The sequence below is a fragment of the Empidonax traillii genome, unplaced genomic scaffold (assembly GCF_003031625.1).
Source record: "Empidonax traillii isolate 1590-97213 ecotype Southwest subspecies unplaced genomic scaffold, ASM303162v1 scaffold93:size1158651, whole genome shotgun sequence".
Lineage (NCBI taxonomy): Eukaryota > Metazoa > Chordata > Aves > Passeriformes > Tyrannidae > Empidonax > Empidonax traillii.
In genome coordinates this window covers 263,675-285,309 of record NW_020955286.1, presented here as the reverse complement: position 1 = coordinate 285,309, position 21,635 = coordinate 263,675, and the positions used below count along the sequence as shown (strand labels likewise).

Here is a 21,635-nt window from a genome sequence, read left to right as displayed (position 1 = left end):
ATTCTGGTGAGTAGCATGTTAACTGAAAGGTCACTAAAACAAAAAATGTTTTGACTATAAAGTTCTTAATGTTGTCTTGCACTGCAACATACTCTGAAAGAGTAAGAAAATGCTATCATTTTCTAAAGACAAGTTTTATTCTCCTTTAAATTCTACTTCTGTTTTAACCCAAATAATTTTTAAGATGACTGGAACACTTGGAGCCCTGGCTTCCAGCCATGCATTATCTCCACTAAGCTACTATTACAAAAAGTATGGCAGAGATGCTCTGAGTTGGGATGGTCAGAGAAAAACCAAAATCTATCAGTCAAAAGATCAAAATCAGGATTTTTAATTGGCAATTCAAATCTGGTCCTTCAAGTCCCGGTGAGTGAACTACCAACTTCCCTTGCATCTGGCCATGAAGCAAGGCAGTCAGTACATCATGGAGGCACCAGCTGGGAGGACAGTTTCCATTTCCCTGCCAAATGACCAGCTCTGAGATTCCTGCACACTCATAACATTCCTGCCAGTGCTGGAGCTTCAAAGTCGCCTGTCTGACTTTATCCAGACCTCTTAAAATAGGAAAAAAAATCCAGAACGAAGTCAAGTTCTACTAAATCCTATGAAAGAATCATTCTATTTAAAATAAAGGAGAATCAGACTGACAAACCACAACAATATAAAGAACTTTATTTTTTTTTTCTTTTCTTTTTTTGCCTTGTAAAGTTTCATTATTACACTCACAGCTTTGTACCAAAGTGAGAGAAGAAAACCAGGGTCAATCTGTGCACATGTTCTACACAGTTTAAATCACTAAATATTTAATCAAGTTGTTTTATTCCACTTCCATTCTTCAAAAAGACTGTTTAACATTACAGCAAAATTATATTTGAGAAGCTGGCAGGTGCATATAACAGAATATATACCTACACAGTTTACTCTTTGAAGACTAATTATGTTACAAACAGTAGCTGAAACCGTTTTCTTATCCTTCCTTACATATTCTGCAACTCTGGACACCTTAGACTGTTTAAATTATAGTACCATACAAGCCTGAAAACAAAGATTCACCTGTACCTGTGTCTTAATTCAACAGAAGGGGAAAAAAAAATATTTTCCGAACAGAAACATTTTCCCTGGCATTTATTGCGAGTTTGCAGTTATCATTTACCTTGATCCGGCACGATTGAACAGTTTGAAAATGTGCATTAAGAACTGCACTACTTCAAACAAACCACACAGCCAAGCTCCTGCTGGTTTGCAGAAGTCAACTTATGTGCTGACAATGTTTAAAGTCTGTAATCCACACGTAAGTGACATAAGGCAAGCAGAAGCTGGGATTTTTAATGCATCTTTGTACCAATGGATGCAGCACTTTCCCCTCCATCCCCCTCCACGCACAGAAGTGGCAGCATTAGGCCACAGAGTATCCTGCACTGCCAGACAGCTCTATTTTCCCCTGTATTTGGAAGAGAAAGGAGAAACAAATATGGACCAATGCCACAAGGCCCTACCATATGTAATCAGCCATATAACAAGTTCAGAACTCATTATTTAATATTTGACTAATAAAAAAACCTCCCACAGCTAATCACAAAATAAACCTTTACTCTACTCACTCTTTCACCCACAACTTCTTACTTGGGTAAAAAACCAAACCAAAACAAAAAATAAATAGTCCTGAAACTGGCTTCAGACATGCAATACTGCTTTTCATGCAAATTACTCTGTTAAATTTCACAAATAGTCCACCTTCCCAAAGGCATTACACTCTTAGACTGGAGGTATATCAGGAGTCAAGACCAGAGAGAATCTCATTAATCAATACTGTGCCAATACATTAGTTTGGCATCTCTCTTCTGCGACTGCCTCCAGAAGAAGTGAATGGCGAACAGTGAAATCTGCACCAAATTCTGCCCGAACAAATAGGAAACCTCTCCACAGAACTCCAGAAAACCCTGGAGATTTTTACAGCTGCACAGCTTCATTGCAAATCCTTTCAATATTTCCTCCTGACAAAGCAGTGCAGCATTTTCTTCTGAACCCCTAAATATTTTTAAAAATTGTTTATAAAATGAAGCAAAATTTTTCACTCATGCAGCTCTGCTATTTTCACATCTCTTATCCCTTTTAAGATTTTTAGAATATATCTGAAATGACCTACAAACTAGTAAAAGACACCACTGCTAAAGCTGGACTTCAGAAGCCCAGACTTCTCAGAAGAACTGTATTCAAAGACAGATTAGGAAATATAATGGACTATAAGAAAAGCAAGACTGCTTCCACCAACTAGAAAAGATAAACCCAGCAAGCAATCAGGAATGCAAATAAAGTGTAATAACTGTGTTTGTTGCAACAGCAAGTGAGGAATATCTTTACGCATTCCTGAAAACAGCTAAAAGAACGTGAAGAATCACAATGAGGAAATAAAATCTACTCTCACACATCCTTCTTCAGAATGCTACTATTGCTCCACATGCTTGTCCTTGGGACACACTTCCACATCTTCACTTCAAGCATAGTCCAGGAAGAACAGTTTGAGATATCCACATTGTTTACGCCACGCTTACATGCTCCCTCAGTGTTCTTTAAAAACTCCCAGAAAAACTCTTGAATATCAACACTTTTGGAAATGGTTTAAGTATTATGCAGTCTTCTGCTTTTAGGTCATGAAAAAAACCAAACACTCTCAGAGACTTTAGAGCATTAAAGTCGCCATCAAAAAACATTTACACTGCTTAAAGATTTCCCTCAACCTGATTCTCATTGAATTGCTTCATCCACAGGCCACAGAAAGAAAGAAAGATAAAAAAACCCAACACCACAAACACACATCCCCAAACCAAAACAAGAACACTCTTAAAACAGCCTGAAGTCTGAGCCACATATTGGGGCTTTTTCATATCCATAAACATAATAAAAAAAAAACAACCAAAAACCCAGAAACAAATCACCACAGAAACACCGGAACCTCAGAGATTCCCATGTCTTTGAAGTAGGATGCTACTGCATCTCCTTCATATTTTATGCCTGTCTCACAAAAAATATCATCAATGTCAAGCAATTAACAGAGAAATGCTTGTCCACTAAGATAATACAAAACCAGTGTACTTCAGAGAAGGACCTGAAGTTCCTCTGTTTGATGGCAGTGGAACATCCATGGGCTTCCCTCACTTTCCTGGCCTAAAAAGGCTTCTTTATAGTCAAAGAATGAGGCTATAAAACTTATTTGGTCTATGGCTGGCAAGTCTCCAAGTAGTGGTGAAAGAGATGCCTTACAAAAATATTAATTTTTTTTTATAAGCTCTGGATTCATTTATAAAGCAGCTCAGTTTGACACTGGTCTGTCTTCACCTTCTGTTCACAGTTTAAGGAAACTATGCTTATTTTATCCTGAGCAGCAAGTTAGGCAAAAGTGAACACAAAGCTCCTTGCTGGATTAGTCTCAAAATTAAGAGGGTTCTCTGCTAAATTGGTGTCATTATGGGAGAGAGGATCTCAAGTGCAAGAAGTACATTTCACTGAACTTCACAGGTGAAGTGTCTCCCCATCAAGGGACACCTGCAGAGGAATCATGACAAGTAGAAGCAGCCTCCCCTTCTGCACTGGCCTCTCTGTGGTACTTTCTGTGCATTAGTAGAAACAAGACTTTCACATGTGATATGCATTTCGTATCCTCAGCTTCTGCTTGAGTACATTAGATGTTAAAATCCCACTCCATCCTTTCCAGTTGAGATTTTGCGGACTTGACATAGCCCAAGCTAATGAAGACAGTTCACAACAGAAACAAAACACTGCCTAAGTGGACGCATTTGGACAGGCAGCGGCTTTGTGTTCCTCTTAGTTTGCTATGCCATGAAGGTATGGGGCTGCAAAGCTCAGTCACTAAGATTCCAAATAAAATCAGGAATCTAACTGTGGTGTTGTATGAAGATGGCAGTGGTTATGTTGGTCTTTAACTAAAACAAAGCAGGCACCATTTACTTCTTTCCTGTACGTAAAGACCTCTATTGAAAAAGACTAAGATTGCAAAGCACATGATTAGAGCCGCTGTTCTGGCTGTTTTGCTGCTACTGGCATAATTCTCAAGAAATAACTGCTTTCCCACAAGTAAACAAAATACATCAGGAGGTATGGTATCTATCACTGCATATATTGTGCCAGTTATAGCAATTTCTACACAAGGAATAAAAAATAAGTTACAATTAACATTAAAAAAATTAATTTATTCCAGTCTCCATAAAATACCTTTTCATTTTATGAAGAAAGTAAAAATGTACAGCAGAGATGTAGGTTACATTTAGAATTTGTGATATTCTGGTTTGCAGAATTTTATCAAAATCAGCTAAAAAATTGGATACAACATAAAACAGACATGTCTTAAGACACTAAACAGGCTTCAAGCTGAGTTTGCAAACACCAGCACCTATTGGAATCTAAGTTCTCAACACCCCTCTGGATTTCCTAAAGACTAGACATCTTAAAACAAACAACCAAAAAAAAAAAACCCACCAGAAAAAAACTCAAAAAACAAAAACCGAGGCAGACAAGAGGAGGGAATATTCTTGTCTGTCAATGAATTAAAAAGTTTCAAGAATTAGGGCTAAATCTTAATTGACCAGCCTTGTTTCTACAGAGTGCAACGCAACCTGCAGTCTCCATAGCAATGAATTTCAGCCCCACTCAGTTTTTGCATTCCAAGTGGAAAAAGAAAGAGGAAAGACTGGAGTAAGAAACAGATGTTATTTGGAATAGTTCTAACATATAAAATTACTTCCCAATGTGGGAGGTGAAAAGCTTCATGAGTCAATCCTGCTGTCATCCTCAGCATGTCTTTCAATGTGTCCTACAGCATCCTAGAAAAGAACCAGGAAAGTCAATTAAAAACAATCATCATCATCACCACAAAATAACGCACAAAAAACTTTGCAAAAGATTCTTGAAGCCTCTGTGAAAGCGGCATTCTAACTAATATACATTTGTTTGCTTAAAGCTTCTAAAAAGATAAACATCAATGTCAAGCTATTATATCACATATAAAAAGTATTTCACATACCACATATTTAAGGCAAATAAAACCCAGTTTCCTTCCTGACTAGAAGAGCAAATCAAATAAACACATCATTTCCAAAGCCAGTGCCTAAAGAGAAATTAAGGATTCTTCTTTGATTTCTTAGTTCTCAAAGAAACCTCCTTCCTTCTCCATATTTTGGAAAGCATTGAAACGAAGGTAGTTTATATTGCCAAGGAGTAAAATGTGTATTTTACCAATCAGCCTGTAAGTAACAGCCCTCCTTACACCCACCACCCAACCCTTTCCACATCACTTAGGCCAACTTATGCATTAATTTTTTTCACAATCTGTGCTAACTTGCTCAGAAATTCATCTACTATTTATTTAAAGACTCGTTTTGCTAACAATCTCAGGTGAAAAATCTACAGCATCATAATCCAGAACAATGAAAGGGGTAGTGATGGATAAAGAATTAAAGGGATAAAAACCTGTTCTCAAGGTTGATGCTTGTTCATCTTAAAAATATCATTTTCCTACAGAAACTTACTAATCTTTTGAGTAGAATTTCTTTAATATTTTAAGAATCTTACCACTTCCACATAATATTTTACAATCAAACTGTTTGAAACTGACTAAACTCTTTTAAATGGACCATATCTCCCGTTATTGTAGTTGCACTTTTCATCTGTCACAGGCTGAAGTGAATGCTGCAAGTCCTGCATGACTGTAAGTGTACACAGTTAAACCTGTCAAGACTAGAAAATTTAACCCTTTTTAAAAGAAATAGGATCAAGTCTCACAATTGTGGCGATATAAAGTACTCTGTATTATCAAATACAACCATGTTATTTCAACCACATACCTGCTTGGAACCTTTCCTGGAAGTAAAGAAAGCATCACAGTTCTTCCAACGACATTTCAGGGTCTGAAAATTTGGGTTGGTGTGGTCAGTTAGCAGGTGTTGTTTCAGATGGTCCACAACTCCAAAGATCAGTGAACATCCATGCCACTGGTAAAAAAAAAAAACAGAATAAGCCAGGGAAATAGAATTTTAGCTCATGCTTTTCTTCTTGCAACTTCGCAATATTCTTCCAAAACTGTTAGCCCACATGCCGCCTCCTGTAAGTTTTTTATCTTCTTATTCCATTTCCATTTTCAGTGGTCTCTATTCCTTTCATTACAGTTTTACAGAAATTCTTCCTGCCTCTATCCAAGCCTAGACCATCAGCAGGGATGACAAGAGGAAAACAGGAAACTAAGCCTTTACAAGACTGAAGCTTACCTGTGACAGAGTCATTTGGAATTTATTAAACTTATTTAGCAGAGCAAAGCAGCTTTTTTACATCACCCAGCTGAAGTTTTTGGTTTTAAACAGTTACATGTCACTATCTAAAAACTGCCAGAAAGAAAAATAACTTAAACTATCAACTTCTTCCACAGCATATATATATAACAAAGAGAACAAAAAACCTCTATTAGTGATATATACCTACATTTAAAAAGTACATCCACATTTTTAAAGAATAACGAATTATAATAAATTAAATGTCAAGCTATGCAAAACTAAATGAGTAGAGACAACCTCCAGGAAATTCTATAACAAAGGAAGGTTAAACATTTTGCTTCTTACCCAGCAACGATAATTTTGCATGAGATTAAGCCTCACAGCTCTGACACTGCCATCATAGCATCCAGTGTAGATCTGTAAAAGAAATATTTTTGGATAAGCAAGCTGGGAATAAAAGAAAAAAAAAATTAGTAAAATTTTGAAGGAGGTTTCAGAGTAGAGGGTATTAGGAGAAAAACAATAAATATCAACAGGCAAGACTCCTATATTTAAAAAATGGGTATAACCTAATTCTTTTAAGATTTGCATTCATAGTTTACAAAAACCTACTAGTGAATAAGAAATGTTTCCATAACCTCTATTGTTGATAGTGTCATGTGTATAACAGTTAAGAAAACTTTAAAATATGTTTTATGTTACTATTCAGTAGAACTAAAAAAAAAAATTAGGTGTAAATGTCAAGTTGAATATATTTCCAGGGTTTAACCAGTTGTATGTATATCAAAAAAGGATGGAAAGGAAGGTTGAAGAAGAACATCAGAAATTCAAAAGGACTGATGCAGATTCTGAAAAGGAAGGCAAAATGACATCTTAAATACTATTTTTGTTAGACAGATGCTCCACACAAAATTATCCTTTTGAAAGAAAAGGATGCCAGACACTTATAATCCCATAACCCTGATTCATTGTTAAAAAAACTTCTTGCATAATACAGAAAACTCTTCAAGGTAAAGATTCCATTTGTTATTTTTGTTCAAATCTTTTCATCTCTTGTAAATTTGCCACTAGGGTGCAACAGCCGATCTGTTGTGTGTCAGAGACTGCACTTTACTACTAAGCTATTACAGAAAATTATAATCTTTCTCTTGTCACTAGACTTCTCACCTGAACACTTCTTTGATTTGAGAATGCCCACAACAGATTACTGGTGGGGGACAGTTCAAGCCTCAGATTCTAGTCAGGTGAGATGTGATGCTTGTATATATTCCAATTAGTAGGAAATCAGTTCTGTTGGACTTCATTTTTCTGTTATTAGAGATCACTAGTTTGCCTTTTATTTTACAATCTCAAAGAAACTTTGCAAATAAATTCCTACACACGCAGACAAATAAGTGCTTTAACAACTATTTTAAGAAATGTTTATCCAGAAGTGCTTCTGAAACTTTTCTTGCAGGGCAGATGCATGAAGAAACCTGTGCACCTAAATCAACTGCATCTCTTTGTTTAGGTTCTATCAAAGGTTACTAGAGGTTTGACTGTGGGTCAAGTTTTTCTCTAGTATCTATGTAAAAGTAAAAGTCAAACAGGATTGACACTTGAAAAAGAGTAAGTATTTTACTACTTCTGGACCCTTCATTGTAGTCATCACTGTAAAAAGAGCTATTGTTTTAAGACTACAGTAAGCTAAAAGGTAATTTTTCTCCAGACAATAATATTACATAAATACAAAGCTGTTATAGCAACTTGACTTTTTGGCTGCATTTCCAAGTTGTTCTTGGTCAAACAACAGGTTGATTTCTTTATCCGAAAAAATTAAACTGTCTTGTATATGCCTGTGACACTTACAACCTTCTGTTTCAGACCAGTAAAAAGAAGGAAGTTACCATGCTCTTATGGATGGTCATACACATGATCATATCTGTGTGGCCTCCATAGACTTGCAAGCGGTCGTGTGACTTGAAAGAAACAGAAAGAGACATTTAAAGCAGGACATTCAATCGCCATTTTTCACAGACATGCAAAGAATGATGCTTACAAAAGCAGTTTCCTTGGTAGCAACTAAAGTCCTCTGGTGGATTCCAAAATTAATAGCCACCTCGAAAGCTCACTGTTGCTTACATTGCTTCTGTGAGTCCTTTTGTCCAACTAAGCACTTGGTCTTCCAGCAGACAAAACTAACATTTCCACCTTTTTCAGAGCTGTCATTGTCTTAGAATAATTTAGGTTCTAAAGAAATGGTTTAGATGATATTCTTTAAAACCCATGTATTTTGGCTGGCAAGACAAGTATATATTCTGAGTGACAGCAAAGACAGGGATGAGCCAGAGATCAGTAAGCACAAAGATGACTTCTATTTGACTTCAAAATAATTAATTAACGCATCTTAGGTAAATATCATTAGTAACCATCTATTTTCTTACCTGTAGTTCATAAACACGAACAAATTTATCCAGACATGCTGTCACCATCACTTTCCCGAGAATGTTCACAACTGTCACTGCATGGTTATGGCCCTTATAGATTCGTACCAGCTCTCCAGTCTGCATCAAGAAAAAGCAAAGGTAAGCAGGTGTTTGTTTTCTCTTCAACAATGAAACAGCTTTACCTAACCCAGACAGGGTAGCTAGCTTCAATGTTCAATACTCAGAAATGGAAAACCCCTTTATTACACTTCCATTTCCTATGAAGGCACTTCTAGATTATGATCAAATATCCTTTTGTTTGCCCCTCTTAACACAGAGCCATTCCAGCACAACAGAAATGCATGAGTCCATGAAAAGTCTTCTCTTATCTTGCTCTGCTTCTCTTTCCATCTTTAGTTATATATTCCCATCCACCTTGCAACTAGTACCGTGCTATTTGTACCAGCAGTATTTAGTTAGCCACGAGGATCAGTGAGCAAATCTAGCTAAATACACAGAAATATATTTTTTTGTCAATTAAAATTTACCCCTGATAAATTTCTTAATCTAACTTACTGCATAGCTACATGAATGCTTTTCCTAGGACTGTGGAAAAATGGTGTGAAAGAGGGAAAGAGTGGTAGGCTAGAGAGTTTTTGAACCTTCTAGTTTGGAACACTGTTCCTCAAGTTTTTCCTGTAATAAAGAAACTCTTCCCCCAGCACAGTATCTCGCATAGGTTTGCTTTGAATCCTTTCCATATTATCAGCACATTTTTTAGTAATATTTGCAAAAGCAAGATGCCCAGATAAAAAGGCATTGCATATCATGTGACAAGAGTCAGCATGTTTATACTCTTCACACATCTTTAGTTAGCTATAGTGCATAGTCACACTAACAAAATCACAAGACTTCCTTCTCTGGAAGCAGTTTGCTCCACCAGACAGTGAAAAATTCTGAAAACACTGACTTTATAGTATAGGAATTCACTGCCTTAATAGCACAAGTCATTCCATATATGAGACTTACATGAATGTTGTGGGCATGGACAGACTGATCACTGGAGCCACTGAATACCAGATCATTCACAACCTTACAAAAAAAAAAAAAAGTCTTATTTTTTGTAACAAATATGGAAATGGGCAAGTGAAATACTGAGATGCTGTTCAGTTCAGAGTTGTACTGTAGTACTTCCTAAATTAGACAGACTTCAAATCAGTGGAGAACATGAAGAAAAAGCATGCACTGAGTTCTTTACCTAAGAGGTAGCAAATGTATTATAATATCCTAACTATGATTTTTGACACTTTGCAACTGACATAAGAAGCTGTTAACTTATAGTCCACCAGGCTAACTCATCCTACCTATGGACAATTCTCAGGCACAGGTTAGCAGCAAATAAGGGACCAATCAAACTGAATGCAGAATGCTGCTCTGCACGTGCGCAGTAAAGCCCACTGTTTCCTGAAATTTTGGATATGCTGTGTATTTATATTCTGCTCATGTAAGAAAAACAATGCTCCAAAACTAGTACTACTCAGAAAGAAAGCTCACCAGATCTATCATGGATCAAGAAGGGACCACAGTATGAAGTTATCCCCTGTTACATGATAGTGGTCACAGAAAAACAGTCAGACAAGCATATGTTCCATCTCATAATTTCAAGAGCCAGAAAACTGTGAATAAGTTAGTGAATCTTCTATTAAAAAAATACTTCTTAATTCTTTTCAGTTTCCTCTGAGGTTTGTACTATGAGGGTACATGAAGACTAGCATCACCTTTTCCCCAACTTTCCTTCTGTTGGCAAACTCACATTTAAAGATCCCCTAAATCTTCTAACAACATGAAACAAACATGCTTTCTACATAGGTCTTGCACTTGGATCAAAACAACCCCAAGCACCCTTTGGGATGGGTGAATGGAAAGCTGACTGGAGGAAAAGGACCTGGAGATGCTGGTTGACACTGGCTGAACATAAGCCAGCAGTGTGACCAGGCATTCTGGCCTGTATCAGAAGTAGTGTGGCCAGCACAACCAGGGCAGTGATTGTCTTCCTGTACTCAGCACTGCTGAGGCCACACCTTGAATGTTGTGATCAGTTTTGGAAGGACATTGAGATGCTGGAATGTGTCCAAAGGTAGGCAACAAAGCTGGTGAAGGGTTTAGTGCACAAGTCTTACGAGGAAGGGCTGAGAGAGCTGGGGATATTTAGCCTGGAGAAAAGAAGGCTCAGAGGAGACCTTATTGCTCTCTATAACTACCTGAAAGGCGGTTGTAGTGAGTTGGGGGTCAGCCCCTTCTCCTAGGAAAAAAGTGACAGGACAAGAGGAACCAGCCTTTAATTGCACCAGGGGAAGTTTAGAATAAATATCAAGAAAAACTTCTTCACTGAAAGGATGGTCACACATTAGAACAGGCTGCCCAAGGAAGTGGTGAAATCACCATCCCTGAGTATTCAAAAAACATATGTTTTGGACATGTGATATGGCAGCCACACAGAGACAATTTTCCTACCAGATTACTCAGTTTTTATAATTTAAAACAGAGAAATCCTCCATTTCCTATTTCCTACATGCTCACTAGCAAAAGAAAATACACATAATTTTAAGCATTCTTTGTCAAAAACGTTGTTTTCAGAGACACTTGCCTTCATGCAGAGTATAGTCTTGCTGTGACCTTCCAGGGTTCTGAGAAGCAGTCCGTTCCGCGCATCTCGCACGCTGATGGTGCAGTCATAGGAACCCACCACCAACAACTTGCGTGCTCCTTCCTGAGCTGTGGCCAGACAGCTCACTGCTCTAGGGCCATGGCATTCAAAGGTATCAACCTGCTTATTATTCTGTTGGGGGAAGAAAAAAATGGTATTGGAGAATTAAAACTTTGCTATGACACTGACTAGATCATTGAGCCCTTTTTCTCTTGTTAAAGCATCTGATTTCAGTTTAGTAACACACAATTTCAGCAGTAGTAAGAGTTGCATCTTAACAACTAAGTTTTCAAATCAAGGAAATAACTCTTTACATTAGGCCTCAATTTCCTGTCATTAAAAAAATGTTTAATAAGTAATTAAGTATTTTTTTTAACAAAGGTCCAGTAAATTCTCTTGCAGAGTCAGAACAGTAAAAGGAAACAGTGTTATGAGAAAAATGCAAAACAGGATAAATTTGTAAGGATAAATCTGAGTAATTAAGTCTAGAATCCATAAAAAGAATAATCAGAAAAAATAGTTTATTTAAATAATAATTTTTATTCCCTTTTAAACACCATGGGGACTGCTGATGAAACCTCTTTGCCAGAAAAACATGTAAAAGAGTCTCTTTTGTAACTGCAAATGGAGTAGGCAAAACCAGCAACACATTAAAGTCTCTCACACTACTTTGAAGGGCAAAAAAGGAGGATTCCCAAATAATCAGCTGTGTCAGAAATTACACAGGGTTGGTAGACCAGCAGGAACCTTAAGGAAAAACGTAACAATACAGCAGCTAAAAGAAAGGTAACCAAAGGGACAAGGGATGGGATAGTTTCATGCACAGACAAAATAAAGGACCAAAAGGGGCCAACACTGACCACTCATACCAAAATACTTTTGTTACAAATACATTTACTACTCTAGAGAAAGAATGGAAAGAAACACAAAGTGGAGAGAAAAAGTATCACAACAGGCTTTTAGGTCCAATATTTAAACTAACCTTTATGCTGAAAGTAACCACAGTGCCATTTGCAAGGCCTGCATAAAGGATCCGCCATCTACTGTGTAAACAGAGCACTCTATCTTCCAATTTAAATTGTTCCATACACTCTTTGGTCTGGCAATAGAAAGAAGTATTTAAAGCTTTTCATTAACCAAAAACAATTCAAGGAAAAAAAGCCCAAAGTGAATGATGGTTTTCACCTACAAGCTGCATTTCTTAAACCAACAGAGCTGGAAAAAAACATCTGACAGTCTGGTGTCACATGGCAGTTTGATCCTGGTTTTAACCAGGAACATTTCTCAGACTTGACTGTACTTCAGCAACCACTTATAACCCTAAATGCTTTATTCTATTCATGACCTCTAATGCATATAGAAATTCAGACTACTGACTATGTATGCATATGAAAACCACCCTGTACATAGTTGAGGATTCCCCATAGGAAACTTAAAAGTTTAAAACCTCTGGCAATTTGCTCCCTGAAGCAGATATTTGCTTTCTAGTCCTTCAAGTCACAGGTTGGACAAGCCTTCTTATCATTTACCCTTAAACATCCAGCTTCAGGAAGTCTCAGCCTGTTTTTCATCTGCCCTTGAAATAACAGACACTTGTTCTCTCTGTAGTTGCTCTACAGATAGAGAGCAGTGCCTTCCACAAACAATGGAATCAGAAATATTCTATAAGCAATAAAGTTAGAAATACAGCAAGACAAATATGATATTCATGGCCAAACAACCATCCTGCACTTTGGTGTTACCAACATTTGGGATTGTGTCGTGCTGTTTTGGCAAAAACTCTACTGACAAATAAGCCAAAAGATTAGGGCATTTAATCAATTAATAATTTTCTGTTTGGTTTGTGTGGGGAGGGGTTTCTGCTCTACTCTATGGTGGTATGAAGTGGGGCTTATGTGCAGCTTATATGGGTTTAAAAGGTTTTTTGAATTTATACTTGTAAAGAAACGCTTGCATAAAAATGCATTATATCTTAATCAATACAGAGTTTGAGTACCTTGATATTGTAACAGTTGATAGTGTGGTCGCTTGAGCCAGTGTAGAGTGCAGCATTCTTCCCATTTGTCTGAGTGACCAGAAGGCAGTTCACTTTTGAAGTATGTCCTTCAAAGATGGCCACACACTTCCTGCTCTAAAAAGGAAAGCATAGTGTCAGCATAAAGGCCATAATACCTCTCAGGATATGTGCCTAACAGAATAAGGCAGGACAGCTAAAAAGAAGCAGGACACATAAAGCAATCCATCTCCCCTTGCCTCTCTCATAGGGAGAAGGGGTTGGGAAGGGGGAAAAGAGAGTTTGGAAGAAAAGCATAGTATAAAATAAATTACATGCTTGAAAAAGCAGCTGCTTCCTGAGCTACACAGTGAGGCTTTACGAAAAACAACCTTTTGATTGCAATTCATTTAACACTATTCCCATAACCTTACTTACAACGAGATTGTAGGCACAAACAGTTTTGTCTGCTGAGCAGGTATACAACAAATTCCCAAAAATCTGAATAGCATTCACTGCAGCCAGGTGCCCCTCAAAGGTTCCTTCTGTAGGTTCTTCGTCCTCACCTGGCTCCGAAGACACTTCTGTAGGACAGAGATAAAAGTACTTTGATTATGGGAACACATTTAAGCAAACACACTACTGTTGTTTGTACTGCCAACCAGCAGAACTATTGTGTGGGCTCAGCACCTTGAACTCAAATTTACTTGTGGGTCCCAGCTGGAGTGTGAAGGCGACAGAAGGCAATATAAAATGCCAAAAAGACCTTATATGACATTAAGTTGAGAAATATCTTTAAAATAGAAAAATGATTGTATTATTGTTTTTCCTACAGCTCTACAGAGACTGTGGAACAGAAGTGTTTGTGCGGGAGGGAGCAGGGGGTTGTGGAGGAGTCAAGGCACAAAGCATTCAATGAGAGATGATGTGAGTACATGTCACTTCCCACTTCAGTTTTGAGTGCAGGCTTTTACCTTCAGGGCAAAATTCCCCCCTGGAAGCACTTAAGACTTAAAGTCCTGCAAGATACCACACACTAAGTATGCGCAGGAAAGCATAAAAGATATACCTGAGGAGTTCTTTGATCCTCTGAGTGATGATATGGAAGTCTGTGTCTCAGCCACACTGCAACAAAAACAAAAATTACCAAGATTGAACTTTGCATGCTTATTTTCAGACAAAATACTGGTGTAAGTAATATTCCAAAACACAAGACTCTGCACTTGGTACAAAACATGCTGTGACAGATAAGCTCAAACATAAACTTTCTATGAAGGGCAGCCTTGTTCTTGTATTAAGAGAAAATAATAGGTAACAAAACACATTCATTTGTTGAACCAAAAAGCCAAGTCAGTTTTTATTTTCCCTCTTATTTCACTCCTAAATGAAATAAAGTAACTGATTTTGTCCTCATCAATATTGTATAAAAATACTTTTATTTTTGAGAGGTCTACAATAATCTCACCTTCTTTTTCCATCATTCCTATAATTTGTGCCAATTTCACTGGTGGAGCTCACTTCATCATAACCAGAGCAAGATGCCTCCAGGAGTGCTTGATCTACAGAGCTGCGTGAATCCCTCTTTGATGGACTGTCTGGTTTCTCATCTCCTGACTCTGATGAACCAACATCAACCACGTCACACTGAGGTGCTGAAACCTCCACTAGTTCCAGAGAAGCATCACTATCATTCTTATCTTTGTTTTTTGCTTTTTGAGCAGTACCTCCATCCTCCTCTCTTGGAGGAGTAGATGTAGTAACTTTTTCTACTTTAGGAACCTTTCCACCCTTGACTTTCCGGACAGGCTTGGAGTCCATCATATCCTGTTCCGTATCGCTGTTCTCTGGCACATGGGCTGCCCTCAGAGTTTTCTTCTTCCTCAACCTTCTCCTCCTCCTGTTCCCTTTTTCTGCTGGGACTACAGTGGCTGCCAAGTGTTGCTCAGATGGTTCTGCTGACAATTTGGGTGTTTTATCCATTGGCATTTCTAGGGCGACTGAATGCTTTGAAAGAGAAGTGCTACACTGATGTAGTAAAAATCCTTCAGGTGCTGTATCATTTGCCTCGCTTTTGCTGAAGACAGATGGTGAATGAGAAGGGTTCTCCGGGAGTCCAAACTTTCCTCTGTCTGCAGCAGGCTTGTGGACATCTTGATTAGTGTGCTGGAAACAAGATATCAGCTCTGATAGGGACATGGTTGCAGAGATAACTGGATACACTGAAGTTTTCTGGTTGGTCTCTTCTGAAGAAAACAGATGAGTGTTACATTCAATCTGTACAGCAATAAATATTTATGCAAACTGGCTCTCCCTGCATTTTTCCATTTACACTTAATTGTGCATGTAAAGTACATATTCCTACATGTTGAAAACTATGTGCAGTCACCTATCCAGCCTTTAAAAAACATAGCTGGAGAATAAAATGTTTATCTGTGTAGCCAGAAGCAAAGGAATGCAGCACATCATTCAAGCTGCTGGCAGACCATATGTTTTTAAAGTTCTGACAACCTTTGGTGAATCCTACACTGTTGGCTTAAGATGCTACCACCCCTCTCTGTGTGCTCCCTTACCAGTTGTACAACTGCTGCAGTTAATGGTGCATGCCATGCACGACTCCGCTGTTCAGTGACACCGTATGAAGACCTTGTGCCCAACCCATCTGAATTAGTTATTTCTACCAAGTTACTTGGACCTAATTCTAGGTTGATGAGTCGTGCACACCTCATTCTGCAGCACTGTACCATATCCAGGGAATGGCAGCACTATAAGCCATGAGAGCAGGCTTTAGTTAGTTGGTTTACTTAACTTAGTTAATCTGTGGTGGACTATGCAATGGGGCAAACATACTCTCCCTGTCATTTATTTTAATTAGTATGAACCAAAGAATGCAATCCCTCGACTGCCCTTTGTAAGGGCAGCATCTAACAGCTGCTTCCTACGCCCTAAAATTCCCCTGTTGTATTTACAACAACTACAATCCAGAACAGGATGTTTCAAGATCACTGCATTTATTGGGTGGGATCACACAATGTGAATGGGAAGCTGGCAGCATTTGAAACATTTCCCTGTTTCACTCTCTCAGAAACCACCAAACTAATCCTATAGTAATGCTTAGCCAAAAGCACATTACACATCACAGTACAAATGGGACACTTTGCAATTACACATCCAACTAGAAACAGTCAAAATGAGAATATCTCACCCACACCTTCCTAAGAGGGGAAATTCCAAGATAAAACTAGAACTTGCTGACAGCCCATAGGGTATGTTGCATTTAAAATAAATCAATGGAAAGCTGTTTTTCCCTGGACACATAACTGTCATACACAGCTGCAAAATCTGACAGAAAACTCTCTATATGAAAGAAATGAATGCTTCGATGAAGTCTGAACAGTTAATGTGTTGAATTATACTCATAAGAAGGCACACAAAAGCTGAAATTGTGAATATGACTCTAATATCATGTGTCACTAATGTCCCATTTGAAGGGGCAAGGAAGGAATTTGGCCACTTTAGAACATGAAAATAATAGTAATCAGCAAACTTAAACTGAAATTTCTAAACTTGGAGTACTGCGGGTGTTAAGAAAGAAAGTAAAAAAAATCACCATGGTAGTGTAAGAAAACAGAATTACTGTTCTGCAGGTGGGAGAGATTGCTGGCAATTAGGGGAAACCAAATGCAATCAGCTCCTTCAAAGCAAGGCTGAGTTAACCTCCTAGGGAAGCTAACCACCTAAATGTTAAACCCCAAAGAAGTAAACAGTCTGCCCGAGAGAGAATTGGGGCATTTGCCTGATGGTAAATGCTTATTTTCCCTCCAAATTACTAAATTCATCTGATGGCAGACCCATTTTAAATGCAGCACATATAGAAGTTCATCAATACCAAAACTGTGTTCACTTGACAAACACCAAAGAATATTCTTGCTTTTAACATGTCAAAAATAAGTTTGTAGGAAACTGAAAAATACACTAATGTGATTAAGAGATTTGTTATTGAAGCAATAAATATAACTATACAGTGAAGGGAAAAAAATAATTTCCTTATTTTCTTAAAGCTACTTTTCTTATAACACAGCAAAGCTACACATACCATCCTTCCGCTCTGTTTCTTCTGCCCGTGAAGCACATGGAGAGCTCTGGAGTACAGAATTCACATTTTCCCTTGTGCCTTTTGGAGACATAGGTTCTCGTTTAACTTGTACTGAGGAGTCAGGAGTATCGGCAGGTGTGCTGCCAGTGGACTGGAATGGTGACGGCGTGTTTACGAGAACAGAAGATCCTACTGGAGGCACAGAAGAATACAAAGGGTCCAAAAGGGGCTGGAGAGGGCCTGCAGGAATTAAGTCAGTTGCTGTCTGAGATTTGCTGTTTCTTCTCTCACTTAAGACACTGCAGGAAAGTTGCTCTGAGAGTTCAGTAGGTTCGTAAGTTTCTAAGGGCAAGAGACAAAATAAATAAATAAAAAAACCAGACAGAACAAAAATGTTCGTATTTTACAATAAAATTTAGCGGTGCCAAGAGCTCATTTCTTGCAGACACACAGTCAAGGAAGAGAAAAATTTGACAAAAAGCCACCAGATGGCACTACCAAAACTGACAGATCACATTTGAAATAAAGACTTCATTTTGAAAGTCTACAATTTTATTGCACAGTTTAAAGGAGCAGATTCAACAATATGAGAGCAGTCTGTTGTAGTTTTATGGTATCTCGTACCTTGTAGCCCCTGCAAGATCTCGATTCTCTGACTTCTCAGTGTGCTCATTTCCATTGTTATCTGCAAAACAGTTGTGGTTTTTATCAGTTCTACTGATTTACCAGGCAGTTTTTCAGGCTGCTAACTTGTAGTTCAGACAGTTTCACAAGCCCTCTGTTACCTGTTGCTTTAATACAAGGAACCGTTGAACCTCGACGTACGCAGCCTGCAGGGCAGCCCTAGCCTGCAAGAGACTGGTGTCCACACTCTGCAGGGACTTGCTTAATTCTTCTTCTCTCAGTGAAATAGCCAACAACTGGTCCACCTGAGAACGTTCTGAAAAACAAACACAATGTAGAGTGATTGCACTGAACAATACATTAAGATACGTTACACATGATATCACAATAAATGCTACCACCTCAGAATGTAAAAATCACATCAATTAGGTCAAGCATTAATAATCACACAAGAAGCTGAAGCTGAGTATTTATGCACAGGAATAGCCATGTCTACATGAAAGAAGAGCACAGCCAAGTATTCCTCTTTACAGGATCTCCACCTTGACTCTAGTAACTATTTCCATCAAAGTTTGCCAGCAATGATTTAGTTTAGTTAAACAAAGTAATTCTCTTCCACAAAAATCTCTTCTTGAAGTACATGTGTACATGAAATACAAATATACACACTTGCCATTAACGTAATCAAAAGGCAAAGGTAAATTCAAGCTAAACAAGACAAATTATTCAGTTAATCCAGAAGCCAAGGAAAGGTTGAGTAAGAGAAAAAGAACCCCAAAACAAAAAAATAGTTTACTATTCAGGATCATTTTGGGCCATAAGACTCATGTTTGCAATCTCTTCAGAAAGAGTCTCTGAGCACTGTACTCAGTAAAAGATCCTTCTATACTTCCTAAAGACCTCAGGCATTACAGATATTCTCTAAACAAATGGAGTTTCAGTTTGGGCACTGCCTAGTTGCAGATTTAAAGCAAACTATGCGTGATGTTAAAGTAAACTAATGGGAAATAGAGATTCTACTACGTAGAATGTGTTATTAATCTCTATTATAGACACTAGTCATTGAAGAAAGAGGCTTATAAACGACCCACCTTTTCAAGTAGTGAAATATTAGTTCCCACAAGAAAATCCATATTAATTGCTCTGCATTCCAAACAACTGTTAATATAAATAAATTAATAACAAAAGGAAGATAAATGGAACATTTGAAAGCCATCTTCTGGACCCCAAAGCTCCCAGAGGGTGTTGCAGTGGTTTAGTTCCCAAAGAAAATATTCGGCTTAAAACGCAGATGGTTTATTTTGATACATGGTGATGTGAATGTGTTAGGTATGTTTAAGACAGATCTGTCTAACATCTAAGAAAAAGAGTTTTTTTCACTCAGGAGAAGGAAGAAGCAAAGCATTCCACAATCATTTCCATTAAGGACAGGGAATGAGGAGAAAAATTAGAAAGTATTGCCAGAAACGTCAAAAACAGAACAGAGCAAATTTTACAGAGTAAAAATTTTCTGAATTAGAAAGAGAAAGGTGCATGGCAAATCAGAACAGAGCGACTGGGGCTTCTCCCTTCAGAACTTCCACCTAAAGAGGCAACAAACCTCACTTCTCTCAGCAGGGTAAAGCAAAGGCCTCATCTGTACAGTCAGGAACATGAACTGCAGGCAGAAATGATGGACATAGCCTTTTCTTAGAAATAACTTCTGACAAATTAAGATACAAGTTCACAGAGAAGAATTTGTTGCAGACTTGTGAGAAGTCTACCCTATGACCTTCATTAAGTGTCCAAGAAGCACCAAAGTAACATTAAGGAACTAGTATTTTAGCCAAGTCAGAATACTGCTGTGTGTTTAACCTCTATACCAGATGCATACACATATGAGATATTCCCTCACCTTTTTTACTTTTGATTTTTCTTCTCTTATTCTTTCTTTCTAGACTAGGGATTTCAGGAGACGATCCCTCCTGCAAGTAAAATCATATATTAACAAGTAACAAGAACAATTTTGTCTAAATCAAAAAGCCAAACATGCATTGTCTTTTCAACCATTACTTGTATCCACAGAGAATACACAATTTATTTTGCACATTCTTGTAGAACTAATCCTTTGCTCTGCTCATAAAAGAAGGAGAACAAAGTGAGTGCCACATTTTAATCTCAACTAGGAAGAAATATTAAATAAGACGATAGCCTTCTCACTCAAATGTTCAAGATCACATTTGAGTCAGATTTTTTGCCCTACAGTTTTAGTTGAGGGTCTAGAGGATTAAAAAGTGAGGAATTAAAATTATTGTTTTCTGCATATAACAAAGTCATTTTGAGAATTTGATCAGAAACATTTATTTTTACCTTTGGATAAGTCCAAGACAGGACTGTGAAATAAATTTAGATTTAAAAATATTTTTCTAAGTATATAATTTTGTAAAAACGTTTGTCTTTCCTTGCTTAACCACAAAATCAGGAACATCTAAGGAAAACAAATTTCTTCTACAACCTAGCTTCCATTTAAATTGGGAAACATGGAGATTCTTGCTAAACCAAGTAGTTCCACAGAAATATTTTAACAGTTTTTGTTCACCAACATAGAGTGCCAGGTACCAAATTGAATAAAGAGCATTCGTCATTCCTACTAACTAAAAAAATATTATCAGAAGTCCTACACTAGGAAGCACAATGGAAAAGATTCTTAAAGAAATTTAAGTCAAACAAGTAAATTAGCTTGTTATTATCAATATAGAAGGCAATGAAATGGATAAAGTCCTCCTTGCAAAGACCATTCCAAGGCTGAATGACCACTGAAGGGGAAAATACATTTTTAGGGCACCAAAGCTGGACAGAATTGCACACTTACCCCAGTTGCTCTGCGCTTCTTTCCGATTCCTTGGCTGTCATTCTGTTCAGCTCCAGATGTGCAGCTACTATCTGTAGCTGCATCTATGTTATTAGACACTGCAAGAGGTGAAGCACTATTTGAAGCAGGACGATTTTCTTCTGAGATCTCTAGTACATTTTGTTTTTCAAGAAGAGGCGTTCTCTTCTCTGGGCTCTCCTGTTCTTGTTTTGTGAGGCCTGTGATTTCAGAGGCAGCCTCTAGGCTGTGACTTTTTCCAGTAGTCTCAGTTCTTTCAGACATAAAAGGTGACAAAGTAAGAGATGATGTCTCCTGTTTCTGGTCAGCCTCAATGTCAGTGCTTGCCTCATATCCAGATGTTATGTGATGTGAGTGGTTGGCTGCAATTATTTGCCTTTGCCCATGTCCTTTTATTTTGGCTTGTCCACTGAAAAAGCTATAGGCAGAAGGATTTCTGTCTGCTATGACACTGCTTTCAGAAAAGCTACGTTTTCTGGCTGAGCCAGATACTGCTAAGGAAATCCCTTCCCACTGGAATCCTTCTAGAGTAGACAGATCAGAATCTTCACTGAGTTCTAGACCTTCTTGCTCATTTTGAACAAGAGGCACCATTTCTATGCCAAACCTTTAACAAGAAAAAAAGAAAAATAAATACACACGTTACAAACCAGCTAAATGTAG

At 37.8% G+C, this 21,635-nt stretch overlaps 1 protein-coding gene across 2 annotated transcripts in view; it reads right to left on the bottom strand.

The window, feature by feature from the left end:
- Positions 1-2,437: 2,437 nt before the first annotated feature.
- ZNF106 (zinc finger protein 106) overlaps positions 2,438-21,635 on the bottom strand; it is a 39,049-nt gene continuing 19,851 nt past the window's right edge. The window contains exons 6-22 of one of the 2 annotated variants that reach the window (XM_027881689.1): positions 20,955-21,579; positions 19,998-20,067; positions 18,265-18,419; positions 18,104-18,164; positions 17,480-17,821; positions 14,852-15,629; positions 14,456-14,511; positions 13,825-13,970; positions 13,390-13,524; positions 12,376-12,492; positions 11,334-11,525; positions 9,716-9,778; positions 8,705-8,824; positions 8,168-8,239; positions 6,627-6,698; positions 5,859-6,005; positions 2,438-4,838 (exon numbers count right to left, since the gene is read on the bottom strand). In XM_027881689.1, the coding sequence (XP_027737490.1) occupies positions 4,782-4,838; positions 5,859-6,005; positions 6,627-6,698; positions 8,168-8,239; positions 8,705-8,824; positions 9,716-9,778; positions 11,334-11,525; positions 12,376-12,492; positions 13,390-13,524; positions 13,825-13,970; positions 14,456-14,511; positions 14,852-15,629; positions 17,480-17,821; positions 18,104-18,164; positions 18,265-18,419; positions 19,998-20,067; positions 20,955-21,579 (3,208 nt within the window). In that variant the 3' untranslated portion in view covers positions 2,438-4,781. The remainder of the gene's footprint in view (positions 4,839-5,858; positions 6,006-6,626; positions 6,699-8,167; positions 8,240-8,704; positions 8,825-9,715; positions 9,779-11,333; positions 11,526-12,375; positions 12,493-13,389; positions 13,525-13,824; positions 13,971-14,455; positions 14,512-14,851; positions 15,630-17,479; positions 17,822-18,103; positions 18,165-18,264; positions 18,420-19,997; positions 20,068-20,954; positions 21,580-21,635) is intronic. The other variant, XM_027881690.1, reaches the window with a different exon arrangement.